Here is a 24699-nt window from a genome sequence, read left to right on the forward strand (position 1 = left end):
TTTGCTAACAAGCAGCTGGGCAGCCTCTTGTACATCACCTGCAAACCAAAAGTACCACTTTAAAAATGTAACATAAAGAAGTGAGGCTTGGACACAGAGTAAGTAGCAGCAGTAACATTAAAAGCATACGCATGGCATTGTGATGGACTATGTAAATTTGTACAAAGATCTATAAAATCCATGCACCTTATCCTGATTACAAGCTTTTATTTAGGTCTGCAATATATGAATAATCTTCTGAGATGTTTACTGTCAAAAGCTTTGTAATCTGTACTTCCATAAAATAAAAAGCTACATTTAAATCCAAATAAATATTAGTTTGTCAGTCTTTTATTATTAGAAACTTTACACTTTATCACTTTTGAACTGAAAGCTAAAAATGTTGCATGTGAAGCTTTTGTTGTCTTTTAAGCTGTATTTCTGTATTTATCTATATTTCTAGCAGTTATTTCTGGAACTATGTCTCAATACAGTAACTAGAAAATAGACTAATTCCTTGCAGGTGCATATAATTCTGATTCTCTAATCGAAAGGAAGAAAGAAAAAAGATAGGGTAAGACTACTTACCTGCAGTGATTACTTTGAGGATCTTCCTCTCAGATGCTGACAGATCTCCTTTCTGAGGTGCAGCCATCCTCCTTCTAACCTTTCCTGTTTAGCTCTGTTCTGTACAGCTGTTGCATTCAGACACAGATACACCTCTCAGACTTGGAAGGTACCACAATAACAAACAAGGGGGATGTTAGAATGAAACATCATATTTACAATGAATATACACTACTGCAGTTAATTAAACCAAAACTATATCCCCACATTCAAATACAATAAATATAAATATTCACCAACTATACAGCACCCCCTCACCTATTCTCCTACTTGGTCCGTTCCGGAACATTTATCTGGTGTTCTTTCCCCGGGGGACTGTTTTGGATGGAACACCCTGGAGCGTACAGAGGAAAGGACGGTGAGTTTTTATGCACAATTTAAAGGTCCAGTGTGTAAGATTTAGGTGAAAGGGAACTATTGCCAGAAATTTAATGGAGAATAATCCTCATGTTTTCACTGGATCATTTCATCTAAATGGTATGAATTGTAGTTTTCTTTACCTCAGAAAAGACCATTTATATTTAAATACTTTATATTTACATCGAGGGGACCCTCTCTTTCTCTCGGTCAAGCAGTATTATATCAGAAGAATAAAGAATTTGGAATTATTTACTGTTCCATATTGGTCTTTTTGTGCAAGCATTTTCTGTACAAAATTTTTGTAGAGTGTGTGAGTGTGTGTGTGAGTGTGTGTGTGTGTGTATGTGTGTGTGCGTGTGTGTGAATACAGTGACACTTATTAACCAATGGAAGGTAATACTAATCTACTGAACAAACAGTATGTTTTTAAAATTAATTTTGAGTCACTATGATTCATGCTAGATTGCATAAAATAATTGTTACAATGTTATAAAACAATAAATGAAGACATTAATTTTGGATGGTTATTACATAATGCACCATATTACATTTCCGTAAAAAAAAAAAATGCAACCCATGCATTTTATAATACCTACTGCATTATGTCATAATTTATTACAAAATGCAAAGACATTTATTACATATTGTGTTCATGCTGTTTATTACAAAGTGTGTTATTACATAATGTGGTGTTACACAGCTCAATCACTGGTCAAACTATTCCACATAAGTCACAAACACAACAATAAATAATGACTTGTTAAAAAAATTAGCAAATATGCAATGTGCAAAATGTTCTATGCAAATCCTGTGAATAAAGTACCAATACTGTTATAAAAGTGTTGTTATTTATGTGCATAGTTAACATATTTGTTTAAAGTACAATAAATACAAATCCCCAATTGTGGAATATTTACAAGGTATACACCTACAGTTACTAGTAATGAAGTTCCTGTCACGCACAGGACTTGGACGAAGGACTCAGATGTGGAGTTAGGAGAGAGCTGGTTCAGCTCGGGTGTTTATTAGTCAAACAAATACAAGAACTGGAGAACAGAGGGTGCCTCGATAAAGAGGGAATGATTACAAAACTTACAAATAAAAATCCTACCTTCCGTGAGGGGATAAGATAGATAGATAGATAGATAGATAGATAGATAGATAGATAGATAGATAGATAGATAGATAGATAGACATACTTTATTTATCCCCGAAGGAAAATTCTTTTGTTCCAGCTGTACAGACATGTGCAATAAGTACGGGCCTTCTTTTTTTGATAAGTCTGTTTATTGAGCATCAGCGATACAAATTGAAGACATAAAAGAGATACTAAACAATGCTCACATTTTTCCCAATTTTACAATTTACAGTGAGATCGGCGGGGGACTGGTTGCATATATTGCAAGTGTCAGCTACATTGGGATAGAATTTAGACAGTCTATGATTGGTGTAGTAAGTCCTGTGTATAAGTTTACATTGAATCAGCCCATGTCGGGCACAGACAGAAGATTTGTGGACCAACTCAAGGATATTTTCCCACTGATCTTCTTCAAAATTGAGCCCTAGATCCTGTTCCCACAGATGTTTTGTGTGTTGTGGGAAAACTGAAGGGATGGCGTCTATTGCATTAAAAATATGGGAGATATTCCCTTTCAGATTGGGGTTTATCCTGAGAAGGGTGTCTAACAGAGTCTGAGGGGGGGTGTTAGGGAAATCTGGGTAGTTTTTCTGGGCAAAATGTCTAATTTGAAAAAAACGGAAAAGATGAGATGAGGGGAGATTAAATTTAGACGATAGGTCACTGAAGGACATGAAAGTAGCATTGTCGTAGAGGTCATTGATAGATGCTACACCTCTCTCCGACCACAACTGAAATGCAGAATCCATAATGGATGGTCTAAAACTGTGATTATGGGAAACTGGGGCATAAATAGAGGAACCTTTCAGGCCAAAATGCTTACTGAATTGCAACCATATTTTAAATGACTGCCTAACTACCGGGTTACTGCTGGCTTCAGTGTCTGACACAGGAAGAGGAGAACACAGCCATGACCACAGTGAAACCTGGGATGATGACATCTCAATATGAACCCAGGCAGGCTGGTCGGTTGTAGGTTTGTCAGTCCAGTACAAAAGCTTGTGAATATTAGCTGCCCAATAGTAATATAAAAAATTGGGGAGAGCAAGGCCCCCTGTGCTCTTAGGAAGCTTCAATAGCCTTTTCTGCATACGCACAGGTTTACCTGCCCAGAGAAATTTTGATATTGCCTTATCCAGTTTAGCAAAAAACTTTTTTGAAGTAAGTACAGGAATATGCTGGAAAAGGTAAAGGAATTTCGGTAGAACTGTCATTTTGATGAGGTTCACCCTACCGGCCAATGATAGAGGCAAGGTAGACCATCTATGAAAGTCCTCCTCAACTCTGCCAAGCAAGGGGGCAAAATTTTTATTGAAAGTATCTGTTAGAGACCTTGTTATCAGAATACCCAAATATTTAAAACAGTTATCTACTCTTTTAAAAGGAACAATGTTTTCTGGCAAGTCACCAACTAAATTATTAATTGCAAATAACTCACTCTTTCCGAAGTTGAGTTTGTAGCCAGAGAGTTGGCCAAATTGCTTTAGGACGTCCAGGACTATCGGGAGAGATGTGGATGGATTTGATACATAGAGAAGTAAATCATCTGCGTACAGTGATAGCTTGTGTTCTGATCCTTGGCGGGAGATGCCTTCAAAACCACTCTTAGATCTCAGCCAGATGGCCAGGGGCTCAATGGCTATGGCAAATAATAAAGGATGGAGCTCGAAGGGGGGTGATACTGTATTGTTTGTTTGCACAGAAGCTACTGGTGTGGAGTATAGCAATTTCACCCATGAAATAAAACCTGAACCCAGGCCAAACTTCTCCATCACCTCAAATAGAAAGTCCCACTCCACCCTATCAAAAGCTTTTTCAGCATCCAGGGACACTACTACCTCTGGGATGCTAGAACTGGGCATGTTCAATATGTTAAACAGTCTTCTCGTGTTGTGGAATGAGTGCCTCCCCAACATGAAGCCAGTTTGGTCTGATGAGATGATCTGTGGAAGAACCCCCTGAAGACGGAGGGCTAAAATCTTAGCAAGAATTTTGTAATCTACATTTAACAGAGATATAGGTCTAAAACTACTACAAAGTAAGGGATCTTTATCTTTTTTTAAGAGAAGAGTAATTGTGGCATTAGTCAGAGTTGGAGGAAGCCGGCCAAGAGACAGGGCCTCATTATACACATCGCACAAGACTGTGGAGACAAGTGGGGCGAATTTCTTATAAAATTGTACTGTAAAGCCATCCGGGCCAGGCGCCCGCCCACTCTGCAAGGCACTAATAGCACTTATGATCTCAGCTGTTGAAATTGGATTGGCTAAATTCCCCACAAGCTCCTCGTCCACTCTAGGAAACTCAATGGTGTTTAGTGTACTTGCTGTACTGGTCTGGGGGTGGTCAGAGGCATATAAATCAGAATAAAATTGGGTAAATGTTTCATTTATGGATTTTGGGTCAGTAACAATAACGCCTGGTGTAGAACTAATACTGTGAATAAGCCTGGAGGCGGATGCGGCCCTGGCTTGCTGGGCAAGAAGTTTTCCAGCCCTGTCCCCTGATTCAAAAAATCGCTGTCTAGACTTGAGCAATTGCAGTTCTGCTTCATTTGTAGATAAAAGGTTAAACTCAGTTTGGAGTTGTAACCGCTTTTTATAAAGTAGCGGGTCTGGGTTATTAGAGTAGCTATCATCGGTCTCCAGGAGTTTCTGTGACAGTGCCTCTTGTCTGGCCTTAGTGTTCTTTCTGAGGTGCGTTGTGTATGAAATGATGTGGCCTCTTAAGTATGCCTTGAAAGCTTCCCACAAGGTTCCTTTTGATACGTCTGGTGTGTCATTTATTTCAAAATATAGTTGTATATTGGATCTTAGGAAGTCTACGAAGGGGTCAATAGATAATAAATATGAATTAAATCGCCATGGTTTTAAGATGCGGCTGTAATTTGGGAACTGTATGTCTAGTGATGTAGGGGCATGGTCTGAAATTACGATACTGTGGTACTCGCATGACTGTATATTAGAAATAAGTCTGTTGTCTAATAGAAAAAAGTCTATTCGAGAATAGGAATGGTGGACATGCGAAAAAAAAGAAAAGGATTTTTTATTTGGGAATTTAAACCTCCATGGGTCTGACAAGCCCAACTCCCTTGCAAAAGAGGTTAGTAGTTTTGCAGAATTATTAATAGAGTATGGTCTAGAGGAGGATCTGTCCAAAGCAGCATCTTGTACAAAGTTAAAATCCCCCCCAACAATGATGTGGTAAGTTTCAATGCTGGGAAAAGAGTTGAAAAGCTTGGATATGAATTGTTCATCATCCCAGTTTGGCACGTAGACACTAGCTAAGATAACTTGAGTGCTGCACAGCCTTCCTGCCACAATAACATATCTACCAGATGGATCAGCGACAACTTCTTCTGATTCAAATGGAATGTTACTTCGAATCAAAATGGCAGCACCCCTGGTCCTCGCATTAAACCTTGAATGATATAAATGGCTGAACCTACCCCTTTTAATGCGCAAGACCTCGTCACTGCGCAAGTGCGTCTCCTGCAGGAAGACTACATCACCTCTCAAATCTTGAAGATGAGACATGACCTTGTTTATTTTGGTAGCCTGGTTGGCCCCCTTGACGTTCCATGATATAAAACGCATGTTATTCATAGTTTTTTTACTTTCCATACGTTCCTAAGTAAAGGATTATCTTGTATAGCATAGTGAGATATCTGGTTATATCTGAGAAGGATGTGACAGGAGAGATGAAAGGAAAAAAAAAAGAAAAAAGATGAGAAAAGAAAAAAGAGGAAGAAAGAGTGCAAAACCCCACCCCCCACACACACATTTACAGTGCCCCCTACTTCCCCACCCCACACCCACAACCCGTGCACGAGTGTGCCATGTTCACTTAGCAAAATTCTCCCGGGGTTCCTTTCCTCTAATCTCCCACCCTGCCACACAGTAGTCTAAGCGGTAAAACAAAAAAAAATTCAGTCAATTTGCATAACTGTTTCAACCATAAGGGCTCAACAGGTGCAGTAACAACATAAGCTAAAGCAGTACAATGTAACAGTTCCACCCAGAAGAGATGAAAAATAAAACAGTCAGCCCAACTTGTTTTGTGTGCGACAACAAATGACTTTGACATCTTTTAACGCTAACAGCCATATTTGTTCAACCAAAAAAAACAAAACAACAATTGCATACCTGTTCCATCCAATGACATGTGATTAGGATAAGCAATTGACAACTCAACCGTCTTTAACGCTTCTGATAAGCGGCCAGAAGTTGCTGTGCCTCTTTCACTGATGTGAGACGCTGTTAGCTTGGCTTTCAGCTTAGCATTGTTTTCAGTTATAGAGGTTACCTTTGCTTCCAAGAACTGCAGCTGGTTCAATCCAGATTCCAAGTCAGAGATGCGCTGTTCATGGTCGGTTACCGTTGATTGTATTCCATCTAACTTTGTGTCAATGGCCGCCAGCTTGTTTTCGAATCGTACAGCGAGTGAGTCAGGTTTGGTTAGCAGGTCTGCTCTTAGCTCCGCTAGCATGTTTGCTAACGTAGCATTGTCGATAGCAGTGTCAGCTTGTTCTGCCTTTTTCGACGTTTTGCTTGCTTTGGGCATCATGTTGTTTGGCAAAAAAATTGTTTGGGTTTGATGTTCTGTTGTCACTAAATTTAGTTAATTTATATTGGCTTATGGTCAAAACTTAAACTATGTGGCAGGAGCCTGAGAAAACACGACTACTCCATTCTGCTCACCAACCGGAAGCCCAGTACGGGCCTTCTTAATTAGTTTATTAAGTCTATTAGTTTCCCCGGCTCCAATGTTGCTCCCCCAGCACACAACAGCAAAGAATAGTGCACTGGCCACAACGGAAGGGTAGGACCTCTTGCTGCACACGTTAAAGGATCGTAGCTTCCTCAGCAAGATGAGCCTGCTCATCCTCTTCTTATACACAGCAGCAGTGTTCGACTTCCAGTCCAGTCTGTTGTTGATGGTCACGCCCAGGTATTTGTAAGGGAAAGAAAAAACAACACTTAACTAAGATCTACTCTGAAAGGGAAAAAGCTATGAAAATTAATTACAAATCAAATCTCCTCCTGAGAGGGAATAAACTACCAACATTAACTTAAACAAAAACTCCTACAATGAGGGATCAGCTATTACTAGTTACAAGAAAGTAAATCACCTCCTAAGAGGGAAAAAACTAGGAATCTATACTAAAATAAAACTCCTGCAATGAGGAAACAACACTTCTAGTATATATAAACAAAAATCTCCTCTGAAACTAAAACTACACTAACCAAAGGAGCTATGAAAACTATGACGCAAAATGCCAACAAAAAACACTCTTAACAAGGCAACCGACTGTGACTATGGTTCTTACGAGACGAAAAGGCTGGTGATGCTTGACAAGGGACAAGACACACTGGCACAGGACAAAGGGGAGACGCAGACTATAAGCACACATGGAGGTAATGGGAAACAGGTGAGCATAATCAGGATCCGAGGCACATGAGGAAGGGCAAGTGACCTGAAACAAGAGGAGAGTTACTTTTCAAAATAAAACAGGAAATGAAAATACAAACATGGAGACAAGACAAAAACTTGATTTGATTTTACTGTGGTGTGACAGTTCCTTTCATTACAGGGGAACACACCTGGTGTGTAGTAGTAATTATTCTATATATCACTTCAAAATTTGTACAGTATACCTGAGGGGGATATCAAAGCAACAGTTCACAGTAATAAAAAATATAAAACAAACACATTTCCCAAAACACAACAATGGGTTGGTAATGGATTGGATCAACTAGATGGATGCTTTAAACTCTCCACTGCAGTGATTGTTTGGCTGTCAGGTAACTGATGACACTCAAGGCATGGGGTGAAGTTAAATAGAATGGTCAGCTATACAGACGTACCTTAGACTTAAGATACCTAAACAATCATTAACTCACAGATATGTTATTGCATTAAAGGAAACCACATAGCTCTGTATACAACCATCTGTCCTATGAAGGACAAAAAAATGACATAAGCATAAATTAATAAGTAAATAAATTAGCCTAAATAATTGAATCCATAGATTTAATATATCTATATATATATGGGTATTCATTTATATATTTATCCATTCTGTCTCTGGCTATATCGTCCATTACAATAGTGAAAGCAAAAACTGCAATCTGATAAAGATTGCTGTTTAAGTGATTCAACTGCAGAAACATTCTTAAAGGTTCAGTGGGTAAGATTTAGTTGAAAGGGATCTATTGGCACAAATTAAATATAAAATAATCCTCATGATGTTTTCACTCGTGTTTCATCAAAATTTTATAAATTATTGTTTTCTTTACCCTTGAATGGGCCATTCATATTTAAATACTTTATATTTACATCGAGGGGGTCCTCTCTATGGAGGCTGCCATGTTTTTAACAGTAGTCCAGACAGGACAAACTGAACACCTTTTGAGTTTTTATGACAATTACAGGCTACCACAGGTCCTCTTTCATGTTTGGAAGGGGAGGTAAGGAGTATTCAGCGGCAACATGCAATTTGACCACTAGATATCACTAAATTTTACACACTGTACCAGCTTGTAGTACGTAGCCAGTTGACAAAGACATATTAATCTGATAATATGGAACTGTCATTTGGGGTGAAAACTGCCTTAAAAATTATAGTTGGGACAGAGTCTAATAGACAAGTTGTTGATTTAGAGGATGAAACTAGTGAGGTCAGTTTTTAGGAAGATCAATTTTAGAAAAGTGGTCCAAATATAGATCTGGTGCTTCAGGTGGTTCTAAGGTTTCTGTACAAGACGATGTACAGTTTCTGTGCTATTCATGGAGATGAGGTGGTGGATTTATTTCCCTGATGGTTATAGGTTTTAATTTTAATTGTGAAGAAGTTCATGAATCATTGCTTCTCAGATTTAGAGGAATAGATGGATCAGTAGAGATATGAGTCTGGGGTTGTTCTTATTTTTGTCTATTAATAATGAATAATAGGAGGTTCTGGCATTTCTGAGTGCTTTCTTGCAATTGATCAGGCTATCTTTCCAGGCTAGGTTAAAATCACCTTAGGCTTGTGGAAAGCCACTTCCTCTCCAGTTTCTGTGATGTCTGTTTTAAAAATGTGTTTGAGAATTATACCATGGAGCTAATCTCCTCTGATTTGCTTTCTTCTTTTTCTGTGGGGTGATGGCATCAAGGGTTGTTTTTAATGAGACTGCTGTACTATTAACATTTAATGTTATAAATAAAGTTATCAACTATTGTGGGAGTAAAGTTTCAATAACTTTCCTGTATTGTACTAATACATGGCTGCGAGGTTAGTGTCAAAGGAAGCAGTTCTTTAAATTTGTTCATAGTTTTATCAGATAAACGACTATAATAGAATTTCTGTCCAGAAGTGTAGTTGATAATTTTAAATTCAAATGTAACTAGGGCTGCAAGCAGCAGTGTGCACATCAGGATTAGCTGCGGCCGTGGGGCAACGAGCGGACATGGACCGGGTGAAACTGCTCCGTATTGCATGTGTTTTGTACACCTGTGTCCATTATGCAATGCATGCTACACCATGTCCACTAATCATGCATCAAGAAATACATTACATGTCTAGTAAATGATTCAGAATTTTTTTTATACAGGTACAAAAAATATTAATAATATTTTTTGTTTTTGATTAAAATATTCAGTGAAGAATCTCATCTAAATACTACCACCTTGTAACATAGAAAAAGCATGACAGTTCTCACCATGACCAAACTGGACAACATTCAATAAAGTGGCATTTCATTCATAAATATATTCGTGGTTGAGAAAAGTGAGTGTAAAAATCAGATAATTAAGACAAATGCACATTTTTTTCATAAGAGGGATTTCCTGAATTGAAATGCTTTGGAATAAAACATATTGTTGAAGACAGGAATTTCATACATTAAGGACATTCATTCCTATAAATTGAGAGCAACCGTCACAGAGATCAATTCTCAATTCATGCTCTGTATAGTCACGTTGAATATATTGAATCTATGTCAAGTATGGAGAAGAACAGTGGTGGTGAGCAGGTTAAAGCTGGAGTAAAGACAGGTAAAGGTAAAGGTTGGTAGGGCAGCAGACAGAGCTGATACAGGCTGGACAGCAGTCAGGTGAATGAAATGGACATTGAAGAGGAATATGATTCAAATAATGTTTCTTTCTCTGAAAAAGGTGAATGACTTCCTCGATGACTCTTTTGGCAGTTCAGTGGAAGTTACTGACTACTGAGGAAGTTCATTCAGACAGTGAATATTCTGCAGAAAGTTGTAGGGACAGACCTCCTGGATGGGAAGAGACATTATAGGCTAAGGAAATGTGACTGCTGTAAAAAAAGGTCTAAAATGTACTAAAAGAACTGAGAAAATGAAAACGTGTAAAAAAATTAACAATGATCATATAACACTGGGTGTTTCCATTCTGCTGTGTCTATCTACTTCTTTTCACTCTGTATTTCCTCTCCTCATAGGGCAGCCTCTCTAAATGTGAACAGGGGTGGAAGTGCTCAGAAAAGCTTTAGTGTCCAAAGCTTTTTAACAGAAAAAGCTTGGGGGGAGGTCGTCGCTGTTTTATTCTCTCACGCCTTAAATTTAAACATTTTATCCCGCACAGAGATCGTGGCAGGCAGAGTTCTGATGGTTAGAGTAGAAATACACAATATTTATTTATGTCAGTTTATTTTTGTCATCAATGTTCATGCACCAAACCAAGGTCCTGAATGTTTCACTCTTTTTAGATCATTAAAAGACAAGTTAGGTAGTGTTGGTCAAGGGGAGCTTGTTTTACTTGGGGGAGACTGGAACTGTTGCACTGATGTCACTTTAGACCAAACGGGACAGGAGCTCGATCCCCTTTTCTCTCAGATGGTAGAGGAGGCAGATTTAGTGGATGTGTGGAGGATGAAGCATCCTTCACCCAGACAATACACCTGGGTTAAAATAACAGATGGCAGGGTCAGTGCTGCCAGGATGGACAGACTTTACATGTCTGCTCCTTTTATCACTCGTTTGGCAAACTGTCAAATCCACCCTATTGGTTTCACAGACCATTTAGTTTTAGTACAGTAAAACCAGGATCTTTCTGATATTTTATTGTTAAACTCTTACATGATTTTAGTTTCTGTGAAAATTTTAAACTGTTTTGGGCCAACTAGAGATCCAGGAAAGAGTGTTTTCCCTCCCTGAGTCAGTGGTGGGAGATGGGGAAAGGCAAAAACAGGGTGTTCTGCCAAGAGTATGCATCATACTGCACTGCTAACATTAGAAAAGCTATGGAGCAGTTAGAGGCAGGGATCAGAGAGAGGAATCCAGGGAGCTGGAGAGTGTCTAACACTGAACAATTGCTTTTTAAAAAACAACTGAACTCTTTTCTCAAGGGGAAAACTAAAGGAGCCTTGTTCCGAGCTCGTTTCACAAAGTTAAGAGACATAGAGTAGTCTCACCAACCACCTTTTTCTTTCACCTGGAGAGGTCCGTGGCCCAGAGTAAACATATGGTGTGTCTCCGTCTGCCTGATGGGAAGCTGACCTCGAAACCCATCAAGACTAGGAGACACGCAATGGATTTTTACACCGACCTGTTCATGGCAGATGACTATGACTTTGAAGCTGCTGCTGAGCTTCTACAAGACCTGCCACAACTGAGTGCAGGTAAATGAGACAACCTGTGCTCTGACATCTCTCTGGAGGAGCTGACCACTGCAGTCTTACACATGGCCTCAGACAAGGCACCAGAAGGTTTACCTGCAGACTCTTTCAAACATTTCTGGAATACTTTGGGACGCGACCTGCTGGAGGTATTTAAAGAGTCTTTTGGAAAAGGGATTCTTCCAGCCTCCTGTAGACGTGCTGTCCTCTCTTTCCTACCAAAAAAAAGGGGCTCTAACCCTGCTGAAAAGCTGGAGACCTGTCTCTCTTTTATGTATGGAGTATGAATTATTATCTAAGGTTTTAGCAAATAGACTGAAGGTTTTTATTGAGTTATTTATTGGTGCCGATCAGTTGTATTTGTGTCCCTGACCGATCCATGCTGGACAACTTGTTTTTAATGAGAGAATTGTTTTATGAGTGTAAACTGTACAGCATTAATATTGACATAATTTCCATTGATCAGGAGAAGGCGTTTGATATTGTTGATCACACATTTGTGAGTGTTTGCAGCACTGCAGGCTTTTGGTGTCGGGGAGCACTTTCTGTCCTTGGTGAAGTAATACGTGTTGTGTTGTGAAGGTGGGGGGAGGGCTGAGCAGTCCTGTACCAGTTAAAAGAGGGATCAGGCAGGGCTGCCCCATCTCAGGCCAGCTGTACAGTGTGGCCATAGAACCTCTCCTGTGTTGGCTCAGGAACCGGCTGAAGGGCCTGTGTCTACTGTGTCTACCTGAGCCGGCTCACAACACCCCTGTGGTAGTATCAGCTTATGCTGATGATGTAAGTGTACTTGTCCAGGGTCAGGGGGACATTCGAGAATTAGAGGGGAGTCTGGCCTTGTATGAGAAGGCTGCTTCAGCCAGGGTTAATTGGGAGAAAAGTGAGGCCTCTTTGGTAGGAAAATGGAGTGAAGGGAACACACCCAGTCTCCCTAGGTACCTGAGATGGGGAGACAGAGGTTTAAAAGTCCTAGGAGTCTATTTAGGGAGTGAGGGCATAGAAAGGCAGAACTGTGAGGGAGTGCTGGGGAAGGTGCAAGCCAAGTTGTCGAAATAGAAATGGTTGCTACCCCAGCTGTCCTACAGGGGAAGAGCTCTGATAGTCAATAACCTGGTTGCAGCATCTCTATGTCACAGACTCCAAGTGCTTACTCCCCCTGCCGGGACTCATGGAGCAACTGCAGCCGCTGCTGGTGGATTTCTTCTGGTCGGGAGATCACTGGGGTCCATCCTGTTCCGCCCTGTGGCAGAGGGGGGACAGGGCCTTACAGACATCATATCCAAGACTGCTGCTTTCAGAGTGCAGGCAGCTCTGTAGTTACTGTCTGTGCTGGTCAGCTGTGGCCCGGCTGCTGCTCTGGAGAGCCAGGCGGCTCAGCTACAATAAACAGCTGTTCCTGATGAGGTCCCCTCAATTATAACTGACTGGACTTACATTGTTTTACAGCTCCATGATCGATACCTGGAGGACACTGAGCTTCACTAGACCTCCTTACCCCAGGCCTGGGATGTGGCTGTTTGAGGAGTCACTGTTTAATAATGTTTTTCTGTCTGACTCTGGTTTCTCTTCAGCTGAAGCTGGACCCCCTTACAAGGACGTCACACAAGAGGCTGGCTGAGGTGACGGACAATACAGTCAACCAGAGTGCTGCGGTGCCTGGTGGACGAGGTGTGTGATCACTGCCTGAGCCTCTCCGGACCTTCGTACAAGCCTCCTGTTGAGAAACGGATGGCTGACATCCAATGGAGGATTATACATTGAGCTATACCTAGTTGGTTTCAGGGCTGTGTGGGGTGTTTGTCAGTGCTCACTGGAAGAGAACCAATCTCTGCTTTTAAACTTTTAGCAGAACATTTTTATTCTTTTTGTGTAGGTTTATGAAATTATTTATCATTCATTCATTCACATTGATTTAATTTATTGAGATGTTTTTGACAATGTGTCATAAATAAAAGTATCAGTCCAACTGATATAGTGTAGAATAGAATGTCTAGTATTCACAATATTCCCAAATAATAATAAAATAATAATCATTTAAAAAAAGACCATATTATATTTATTTTGAATTGTATGACTTCTTTCCACCTCATCTTCGTCTGCTGGATTGTAGCTTCACAGTGCAAACCACACTCATAGATCTATTTTGTTCTGTCCAGCAAGTTATTCTATGGATAAATAAAAGAATTTATAAAAGTATTAACACAATTCGAAATATATAAATAAAACAATAAATAAAAAAATTATAAACATATAAATGTATACATAAATAAATGAATAAATAATTACACATTAAGTCATTTATTTAGGCATTTAATTATATAATTATGTATTTGTTTATGTATTTATATAATTATTTATGCATTCATTTCTATATTAAGTTTTGTCTTTTAAAACCCTCAATACATCTGTCAGTATCTGTAGTGGCCTGCTTCTATTTCTCATGTCAGGTGTGCTTGATAACTCCCACCGCAATTAATGGATTGGCTACATCTGTTTGGAGTTTATGTAGGATGTGGGATTTCTGGATAGCTCTAGAAAAATGTATTTGCTTGTAGAGATGAACTGAGAGAATTATCACCTCACCAAGTTTTCTTCAGATCTTCTTTTGGCCTTTGCATGTAATTTTCCAGTTCATAACTTTACAGTTTTTGTTCACTTTCACCGTTCTTATAGCAGCATTGAAATATCCAAATATCCAATATGCACTGTTTTGGTCTCCACTAAAACAGTGCAGAGACAGTGCTGAAATTAGTATTTATCAGAATTTACCACTTGGATGTTGCTTTCAATTCAATGTTGATGATGGCGATAGAATCCTCCACATGTCAATCATAGACTCAAGATCCTCTGACGTGCTGACGTATTGCGGTGAGCGTATCGCGTATTGTGTCACTTCCGGTGTTAGCTACTGTGTGTTGTGCCCATACAGTCTATGGTTGTACCGGTCTCTTCTCCTCTTCGTCTCTCACTTTTCCCTTTCACATCTTAATCATTTAAGCTTATTCTAAGTTACTTTCATAGTTGTGCTATCTTGACTTGTCGCTCATACACCCCCTTGTCTCAGCGACTCGTTCTTAAAATCACTGTGAGCTACACACTACCCGTGTTAGCTAAAGCAATTTAGCATTAGCAGTTAACGATGGCTTCTCCCTCTCACTCCCCTGCTCAGTGTGCTTGATGTTCAGTCACTCCTCTGCCTCCTTTAGCGATAACGATACATGTGTTAAATGTAGCTTATTTGCCAGGATGGAGGCGAGGATGAGCCTTTTAGAGTCGCGGCTCTGCACCATGGAGATTAGATCGTGTAGCGATGTAGTTAGCCAGTCCCCAGTAGCCGGTGCGAGCCACATAGCTGTAGCTTCTCCAGCCCCCCCAGCAGCTCCCGAGCAGCCGGGAAGACAGGTCGGCTGGGTGACTGTGCGAAACAAGAAGCGTAGCCCTAAACCGAAGCCCCAGGTTCACCGCCAACCTGATCACGTGTCTAATAAATTTTCCCCACTCAGCTACACACCCGCTTGGCGACTCTATTCTAAGGAACGTGAAGTTAGCGACACCAGCGACCACAGTTAAATGTATTCCCGGGGCTAGAGCGGGCGACGTAGAGTCCTATTTAAAACTGCTGGCTAAGGGTAAGCGTAAGTACAGTAAGATTGTTATTCACGTCGGCAGTAATGACCTCCGACTACGTCAGTCGGAGATCACAAAAATCAATATTGATTCGGTGTGTACATATGCAAAGACAATGTCGGACTCCGTAATTTTCTCTGGACCCCTGCCTCATGTTTCCAGTGATGACACGTTTAGCCGCACGTCATCCTTTCACCGCTGGCTGTCGAGGTGGTGTCCAGATAACAACGTGGGCTTCGTTAACAATTAGAGAACTTTTTTGGGGAAACCTGGTCTGATTAGGAGAGACTGTATTCATCCCACTTGGGATGGAGCAGCTGTCATATCTAGAAACATGACAACATTTGTTAGAAAGTCCACACCGTGACAATCCAGAGTTGAGACCAGGAGGCAGAGTCGCAGTCCTACACGCTTCTCTGCGCTTCTATTCAAACAGTCACCATCACAATGTCCTATAGAAACTGTGTCTGCCACCCGACCACCTAATTTCTTTAAATCAAAAGTACACAGGAGAGGGGTGATACATTCAAACCTAGTCAAAATTAACACAGCCAAAACATCAGCTAAAAACATAACTATAAAATGCGCTTTATTAAATATCAGGTCACTAAATTCAAGCCGTTATTTTATTATTTAGCCGTTATTAAACCTCTGCTTAAAAAGCCTACACTTGATCCAGAGGTTTTAGCTAACTATAGACCCATATCCAACCTGCCCTTCATTTCCAAAATCCTAGAAAAAGCCGTTGCTAACCAGCTGTGTGGTTACTTAGATAGTAACGGTTTATTGGAAAAATTTCAGTCAGGATTTAGAACCTATCACAGCACAGAAACAGCACTATTGAAAGTCACTAATGACCTTCTTATGGCATCAGATGATGGACTTGTCTCTGTCCTCCTCTTGTTGTACCTTAGTGCAGCCTTTGACACAATAGATCATAAGATTCTGCTACAGAGATTAGAACAAAATATAGGAATTAAAGGAACAGCACTACACTGGTTTAAATCATATTTATCAGATAGATTCCAATTTATTAATGTTAACAATGACTCCTCCATGCACATGCAAGTTAATCATGGAGTTCCACAAGGTTCTGTCCTTGGACCAATACTCTTCACCTTATATATGCTCCCCTTAGGCAACATTATCAGACAGCACCACATACAATTCCACTGCTATGCAGACGACACCCAATTGTATATTTCCATGAAGCATGATGAATCTAATCGCCTAGTTCAACTTCAGGAATGTCTCAAAGATATCAAGTCGTGGATGACCCAAAATTTTCTACTTTTGAACTCAGACAAAACTGAGGTTGTTGTAATTGGCCCTAAACATCTCAGAGAAACACTGTCTGACCAGATAGTCACCTTGGATGGTGTCAGTCTGGCTTCCAGCTCCACTGTGAGGAACCTTGGAGTGTTGTTCGACCAAGACAGGTCATTTGACCCCCATATTAAACTAGTGTCTAGGACGGCTTTCTTCCATCTGCGCAATATTACCAAAATTAGAAACATCCTGTCTAAGCAGGATGCTGAAAAACTAGTCCACGCGTTTGTAACCTCTAGATTAGATTACTGCAACTCTCTATTAGCAGGATGCTCCATGAAGACTGTTAAAAGTCTCCAGTTGGTCCAAAATGCTGCAGCACGAGTGCTGACAGGAACTAGAAGGAGAGATCATATCACTCCTGTCTTAGCTTCCTTACATTGGCTCCCGGTAAAATTTAGAATAGAATTCAAGATCCTGCTCCTCACTTTTAAAGCCCTCAACAATCACGCCCCCTCATATATCAAAGAGCTGATAACACCTTATTATCCAAGTAGATCACTTCGTTCCCAAAACACAGGCTCTCTAGTGGTTCCAAGAGTCTGTAAGAGTAGAGCAGGAGGTAGAATATTTAGCTATCAGGCTCCTCTCCTATGGAACCAACTCCCACTCTGGGTTCGGGAGGCAGACACTGTCCCAGCATTTAAAGTAAAACTAAAAACCTTCCTCTTTGACAAAGCCTATAGTTAGTTCTGGATCAGGTGAGTCCTGAACCATCCCTTAGTTGTGCTGCTATAGGTCTAGACTGCTGGGGGAACTCCCATCATGCACTGAGCACTTCATCACTTCCCTCTGTCTCTCTGTCTCTCTGCCCCCTCACACCTGTTTATTTATTTATTTATTAGTTTTAACATGTCATCATATCAAAGTGTCACTTTGTCCTCCCATAGTCCCTCTGGCTCTTCTCTCTATCTCGTTTCAGATAACTCCGGCACTGGGAGTGCAGGACAACAACGACTACCATCACCATTGTCATCATTATTTATTTAGTTATTGTTATAGTCAGCCTTGATACTGATGGTGCCAAATTGTTCCCGGTCTCTCTCTCTCCACCTCATCTCTCTCTTCTCTCCCCCCGCTTTCCACCCATCTCTCCTTTCCTCCCCCCTTACTTTTCTTTATTGAGTTATTGAGAATGCAGTTTTAAAAGTATTCAAAAAGCAAAATGACACTATATGTATAGACAGGCTAACCAGATACATTACTGGTAACATTGTAGGAGGTGAATATTCTGTGACTTTCTAACTGAGGGATTAGAGATACCGCTCTTTAAAATAGCCTGCTCTATACAGAAGCTAAACATTTTTTATCCAGTCATTTGTTGTTCCAATTCATTTTAATGCTTTATCACTACCAGTATTCCTGAAAAACAGCAGAGGAATGTGTGGTTTAACACTGAAGTTAGTTCTCTTTTGTATGTACATTTGTAATTTCTTTTATGAATGAAAGGCAGCATATTCCTCTTGGATATATGAACAGTTCCATATTTATTTAAAAGACATTGTGGATGTAGATCTACAATTACAAAGTTAAGAATCAGACACAAACAGAAACATGTAAAATGAAGGTGATTTGAGGAAAACTTTACAGTGCTTAGTTTTCTTTGTAAATTGTAGTGACAGCATAAAATGGGAATCTGAAATGATGTTCAAATATGGATCAGGGTTAGAAGTTGAGCATGTGTCTTGTCCTTGTGTTCACAGCTCAGACTTCAGGAGTTTCTTAGCCTTCTTCATGTTGTTCAGCACTAAGGGAAGAGGCAAGAGACATTCATAATTAATAATCAGTATGTGTTTCATGGACACAAAAAGACTGCTGCCAGAAGATAACATTTATATTAACATCACTGTGTGTTAGCTGAAGCACTTACAGAGTTGGAGGTCATTTGGTTCATAGGCATACATGCGGTTGCTATAGGGACCAACTAAATCTCCTCTCACTGTCATTGTTGGGTCTGTGGAAACATTTAAGGTAGTGGGTGAGTAAAAAGATTTAATCTTCGAGCAGGCAGAACCTGTGTGCATCCACTGGTGCTGCAGTTTTTTTACTTGAATTGTGAGTATCTTGGCAACCAGTTTACTTTCTGATACATGGTGTGTATTTGGATATTACATTAACATTAATTCATATCAACGTGTAAATGTAATAATTGTTTCACCCGAGCCTAAATAAAGAAACTGTAAAATTGATTCGAAACATTCTATTAGAGGTGTATTACATTTTTGTTTTAATATATGGAATTCAATCAACAGCAATGAAAAATATCAATAACGTTTTTTTCATTCTGCAATTTACCATTTCTATTGGGGCTACTCAGGGAACAAACAGTCAGTACACGTGAGAGACCCATCATCATCGATCACCCCATTGTTTTCTCCAAGTTTCGTGAAACCAATGGCTGCCGATCTCACAGGACAGCAACTCTTCTGTACTTTTTTAATTATCTCTGTCCTAGAGAACTAACTGATTATGTGCTAGTTATCAGTTTAAACAGACAGGGACAGACTGTATTTACTATAACTCCCGTCCGACAACTGTAAACCACATGCAACATCTCTTTAGTTTTTTTTTTACTTCAGGAAGTCCCTAAATGCACATTTCCCCATTTAGAGAACCTTAATGACTTTTGTCCCACTTTATCAATAAAGTGGGACAGCTAAAAAATGCTTGAATACATCACAAACATGATTTGATAACAATTACAAACATTGTCTAATTTATGTCAGATTTATATCCTTAACATTAAAGGGATAGTTAAAAAAAAAAAAAAAATTCACTCATTATCTACCTTGACCTTGTCATGTTATTCAAAGGGGCAGGCTTCTGATTGACACTTAACTGCCCCTTTCTGTGACATCATCCCCATGAAATCCTGTGATATCAGTCACATGATGCTTAACCTATAGTAAAAGTCCTTTGAATTACAACTTATTATGTAGTTGATAGTATTATAACAAAGGTAAAAATGTAAATTCACCAATATCTGTAACTTTCAGCCTTGACATGAGTTTACTAAAACTCAACAATGTGTCTATCCGTCCATTAAATATACGGTGCAAATCCAAACTGACAAGTGGCGAGGTACACTCTGGACAGGTCGCCAGTCAGTCACAGGGCTGACATAGAGAAAATAATCATTCACACTTATTTCTATGGACAACTTGAGGGACAGTGAGAGCAAACTACAGCACCAGGAGGAAAATTACAAACAAGAAAGGTCCCGACCAGCAGGTATACATTCAAATCCAGAGCCTTCTGGATGTGAGGTGACATTGCTAACCACTGCACTTTTTCCATTGAAGGTAAGTCACATAATTTATGACAATGACTTGTGACAGGCCTAAGAATAGCTGTGTGGCTTACCAACAAAGATGATTCTGGGAACATACTGTCCATCCTGAGAGAGATGTTTGTCTGTGGTTTCATACTGAGAAAAAACATTATTAATTATTATTATTAATTATTATTATTAATTATTAATAATTATTATTAAATTATTAAACGTTAAACTTTATTATTTAACATATTAAACAAAGATTTTGTTTAAAAAAACAACATAAACACAACATTTTCTGTCAAATGTAGCAGCTGCTAGCTTTACGTGGGTGAGTATGGCAAACTTCTGTACACATTTGAACAATATTCAAAATTAACTAATGAGCGATATTAATTTTTCAAGCCATCAGTTTTGAAAAGTAACTTACAACCAGATTGAGGGCGATGAAGTCTTCGTCAAGAGTTTTCTGGAGCTGGTAATCTGAGAAAACCTTCTTTAGTGCTGCAGGAGAAACTGTTTTTTAACTGTGTAACTCAGTTCAGTGTTTGTTATTATATGAACAAGGTGTACAACTGTACCCATATGTGTGAGGTGACATTACACTTGAGAAAACATGCTCTCCAAATAGGTCTGGCTCTTCATTCAACAGAAATGTTTTTCTCTGCATGAGTAACTCAACAATTCAAACGGCTGTTTTTCTTCAGACTTACCCTGGCTGTGTGGGCAGTCCTCAAGGTGAAAGAGGACCATCAGAGGCTTATTCCTGAAAAAAATATCAACCTCATTTACATTTAATCATCAACTATGAATGTCAGTGTTAAGGTTTTATGGATGTTGTGTTAGAACTTTTTCATACTTTGACCTGGCCCAGTAGAGAGCCTCCTCGTAAGTCTGAGCCCAGATCAGCTGATCACCCCAACCTGAACAGACATGGACTCCATTAAAACGCAGTGGCAGACTCTTCTTTATCTCAGTGTTGATAACAAAAACATTTAGCCTTTGAGGTGCAATCGATTGTCACAGACCTCGAGACAGAGTCTGGGGGATCCTCTTGCCAGTCTTTGGGATGTATTTCCCCAAGGCTGAGGACATGGGTACTAGGGCCAAGATTAACAACAACACCGCTTTGATCATCTTGGGGCTTACTGGAACCTGAGTAACAGACAAAGGCAAGGTGAAAAAAATTACACACCTTACTATGTTCAAACTGCTTGACCTTAGGAAAACATGGAAGAAACTTTAACTCAGAACATTCCCTTGCTTTTAAGTGGTACTTACCACAGAACATTCTATTTGATTTTGCTACTTTGTTAGCATTTTCACTGTCAACAAGTGAAGTAAGAGAGGGTATGACAGATCCCTGGGTGTAATGTCACCATGTACTAAGGTTATGTATGCATCTTCCAGGATGTTAAAAGGAATTATAGCATAGAAAGAGTAAGAATCCCACTTTTTGGGTAGGACCTATATACAGCAGATACCTCTAAAGGGGACCTATTGTGGTTTTTCAGTCTTTCCCAGTTCTCTAGTGGGTTGTATATGTTGTTTTTGAGTGTTTACAGTATGGTGGTTCTAAACCCCAAAGTCAGCACCAGAGGGAGCTCTTCTCCTAAACACTTTTCCAAAGGTTGGCGAAACAGCTCTTAGCAGAGTTTCCTTATACTTTCTCCCCAGCTCTACATCAAGATGAAATAGTTCAATAGTATTATACACGCCCAGTGGCTCGTCAGACGAGCCCCCAACCAAGACGGCAAAGCGCAACCTAAACTGGGCCAAGAGAGGGAGAGAGCAACAATCCCTGTAAATCTGTGCATCAATCTTTCTTTTCATATTCAATTAGATAACCACAATTGGACAATTTAAAAACAAGTCATTATTTCACTATTCATTTATGAATCTGATATCGAAAAACAAATATTGGTTTATATTTCATAGTTTACATTTTTGCTAAGATCAAAAATTCCACCGCCCACTAGGGTTGGGCGGTATGACGGTATTATACCGTGTGACGGTATAAAATGTCTACCGGTAGAGATTGTGCAATACCGTTTATACCGGAGAAAGAGCAGATGTCTGCGGCATCTCTCTGAGTCACTGTAGTTACACCGCCTCGACACACGGGGCACTGCAGGCACTGCAACAGACTGCTTGGCGTGGTTGCATGAGCACATGAAGAAGAAACAGTTTTACCGGAGTGATAACAATCATGGCGGAGGCGGAGAGTGAACGTCACGATGGAACGGAGGCAGCCCGACCCACTCATGACGAAGAGGAGGAGGAACTCGTTCCGAAAAAGGGCGCTACGTCTGTTGTGTGAAACTTTTTCGGATTTAGAAAATCAGACAACGAACAAAACGTGATACTCTGCAAAGAGTGTCGCGCGACTGTTGCTGCCGGAGGTGGAAACACCAGTAACCTCTTCCACCACTTAAAGATAAAACATGCTAAGCAGTATTATGAAAGCCAAAAGATGCGTGGCGCACCTGCTGCATCAAAAACAAAAGTTGCAGCAGCTCCTCTCGTCCAAAAGAGCTTGGCAGAGTCTTATTATTATTATTATTATTATTTATCATATTATTATATTTTCTTTAAAATAATGTTATGCTGCTGTGAGCAAATAAAAATAAAAGAGGAAAATGATCAAATGCAACAGTATTTATTATTTTAAGCCATTAATTGAATTTACAGGGGGGGGGAAACCATACAGTGATATATACCGTTACCGTGATATGAAATTACTCATACCGTGATATAAGATTTTGCTCATACCGCCCAACCCTACCGCCCACCTTAACCCTCATATATGGATCTGACAACAGCCCACTCCAGTTCTGTGACCGATACATGTATTTTTCGCTTACGGTCGTGCTTAACACAGACTTTTCTAACACTCATTTCAGAACATTGTGGGACAGTGATGCGCCAGTTCACACTTAAAAATAACTAGTTCAAAGTTCAGTTCATACAGATGAAAATGTTTATGTTCATTTGTTCCATTTTTTATCACGGCCATGTGACGAGTCATTTTTCATGATATTTAAATGCAGTCTTATTAACTCTGGAGAAGTAAACTTCATGTACTGATCAGGTCCTGCTAACTGATGAGTGTTTATTAGTTATAGTAAGAGCAGGTCAGAGTGGAGGAGGAAACAGAAACTCTAGCTCGGTACAAACCAACTGCAGCTTCTGCTCTGATCATGAAGCAGCTGATCATTGAGGAGATGTGACCAGAGAAACTCTGTGTTTTTACTGTTTCCACTGTTCTCCAACAAAGTCACTGACCGGCTACTTCACATGAATGAGCTCTGATCTCACATATATGAGGGTTAGGGTGGGCAATGGATGAAATATTAAATATTGAATATTAAATATTAAATACTACATATCAAATATCAAATATTAAATATTAAAAATCAAGTTCAGCCCGTGACCTGTTTTTTCAGTTCCTATTTTTGATCTGAGCAAAAAATCCTAACTACAGAAAAAAAAACTGTAAGTTGTTTTTGGTATCAGATTCATAAATGAATAACTAAATAATGACTTGTTTTTTCATTTTCCGATTTTAGTTTTCTAATTGAATATGAAAAGAACGAATGATACACAGATTAGCTTTTAGAGAGTTTAGACTCTAAACTAGACTCAAAAAACTTAATCTAACCCTCTAAACTTGAAAGAGTTATATTACGTTTTTTGGTGCTGCCTTCAGTTGCTGTCGGAAAATCAAACTGCACGGTATACACATTCGCCTATTTACTAAAGCACAGTGGGCTGTGGATCTGTTTTTCATTGACATATTTTAAATTAATTACACCTGTATAATTAAAAAGAAAACTTATTGTTGTGTTTAATTGCAGCGAGGTCTGTTCTCAGCTACTTTTCGTTCTGACGTACATGAACTCATCATCAGCCGGCCAATCACAACAGACTGGGGTTTGTAGAGAGGGGGCACTGGAGCTGAATCCGGCTGAGTATCCTGCTGCTGCAGCAACGAATAGAATAAAGAAACTAAAGCGTTTTCTGAACATTGGAGACCTTAAACTTAATTAAGTAGAGCCCTATATTAAAATTATGAACCCCAAAATCTCTTCTTTAAACAAAAATTTCGTAAAAATGAATTAAAAAACTCCACAAAGTCTTTATAATGGGACAGTGATCATCTGCAAAACAGTTTGACTGTAATTAAACTTTGTATGGCAACCCCACTAAATGTATTTTATTTTCTGATCTAGTTTAATCTATCAGATTTTCCTCTAACAAGCTGAACTTCAAATGACTCGCCTTTTTAGTCTTCATACTGAATTGCTTCACTGTGTAGAGCCATGTTTAATTTTCCTGTGGTAAAGATGTGTCATAAAATGAGTATGCCTGCGAGGGTAGGCTCCGTATCTTACCTGTTCCGGACTGGTCAGGTGAGAATGTAGATGTGCCGCAGTTCCAACAACACCTGTAACTCCACTCTCACCTATCCTGTATTTAAGTGTTTGCTCCTCTGCAGTACGCCCTCTTTCCGCCCTCCCACGCACATTTTCTGTACCGGAATGTTTGTAACAAACCTCTTTTTTAAGGTTTATGTTTGCAAAGTTCCTCAAGGAAAATGCTTATTTTAGGTTAGCATTTGAATTTTTGAAGTGTCTTTTGCATTCAGTTCTCTTCACAGTTAAAAGAATGGCAACGTTTTCTCAAATTCATAACTTTGCATTTCCGTGAATGGATTTAAATTCTACCCCATATCAT

The 24699-nt window shown here is 39.5% G+C and overlaps 1 protein-coding gene and 1 pseudogene across 2 annotated transcripts; one reads left to right on the forward strand and one right to left on the reverse strand.

Annotated features, from left to right (window-relative positions):
• The first annotated feature begins 7379 nt into the window (after positions 1-7379).
• LOC138407306 (uncharacterized) lies at positions 7380-15861 on the forward strand (annotated as a pseudogene).
• A 2295-nt stretch (positions 15862-18156) lies between these two features.
• agr2 (anterior gradient 2) lies at positions 18157-24459 on the reverse strand. Of its 2 annotated transcripts, none has more exons than XM_020105244.2 (8): positions 24357-24459; positions 20991-21117; positions 20822-20885; positions 20676-20728; positions 20393-20466; positions 20052-20115; positions 18559-18642; positions 18157-18435 (listed from the first exon to the last, which is right to left on the reverse strand). In XM_020105244.2, the coding sequence occupies exons 2-8, from the start codon at positions 21097-21099 to the stop codon at positions 18386-18388; spliced, it is 498 nt and encodes a 165-aa protein (XP_019960803.1). In that variant the 5' UTR covers positions 21100-21117; positions 24357-24459; the 3' UTR covers positions 18157-18385. The 2 variants fall into 2 exon arrangements, with proteins under 2 accessions (XP_019960803.1, XP_019960802.1); XM_020105243.2 differs by having other exon boundaries at positions 20393-20478.
• Positions 24460-24699: the final 240 nt, after the last annotated feature.

Source organism: Paralichthys olivaceus, chromosome 3, assembly GCF_024713975.1.
Source record: "Paralichthys olivaceus isolate ysfri-2021 chromosome 3, ASM2471397v2, whole genome shotgun sequence".
In the NCBI taxonomy this organism is placed as follows: Eukaryota; Metazoa; Chordata; class Actinopteri; order Pleuronectiformes; family Paralichthyidae; genus Paralichthys; species Paralichthys olivaceus.

Excerpts from the sequence above, each read along its gene's own strand:
- agr2 (XM_020105243.2), bottom strand. The coding sequence starts at position 21,099 with ATGATCAAAGCGGTGTTGTTGTTAATCTTGGCCCTAGTACCCATGTCC. Across the intron at positions 20,729-20,821 it reads CTCTACTGGGCCAGGTCAAA|GAATAAGCCTCTGATGGTCC; the intron begins GTATGAAAAAGT and ends TATTTTTTTCAG. Across the intron at positions 20,116-20,392 it reads TCATCGCCCTCAATCTGGTT|TATGAAACCACAGACAAACA; the intron begins GTAAGTTACTTT and ends GTTTTTTCTCAG.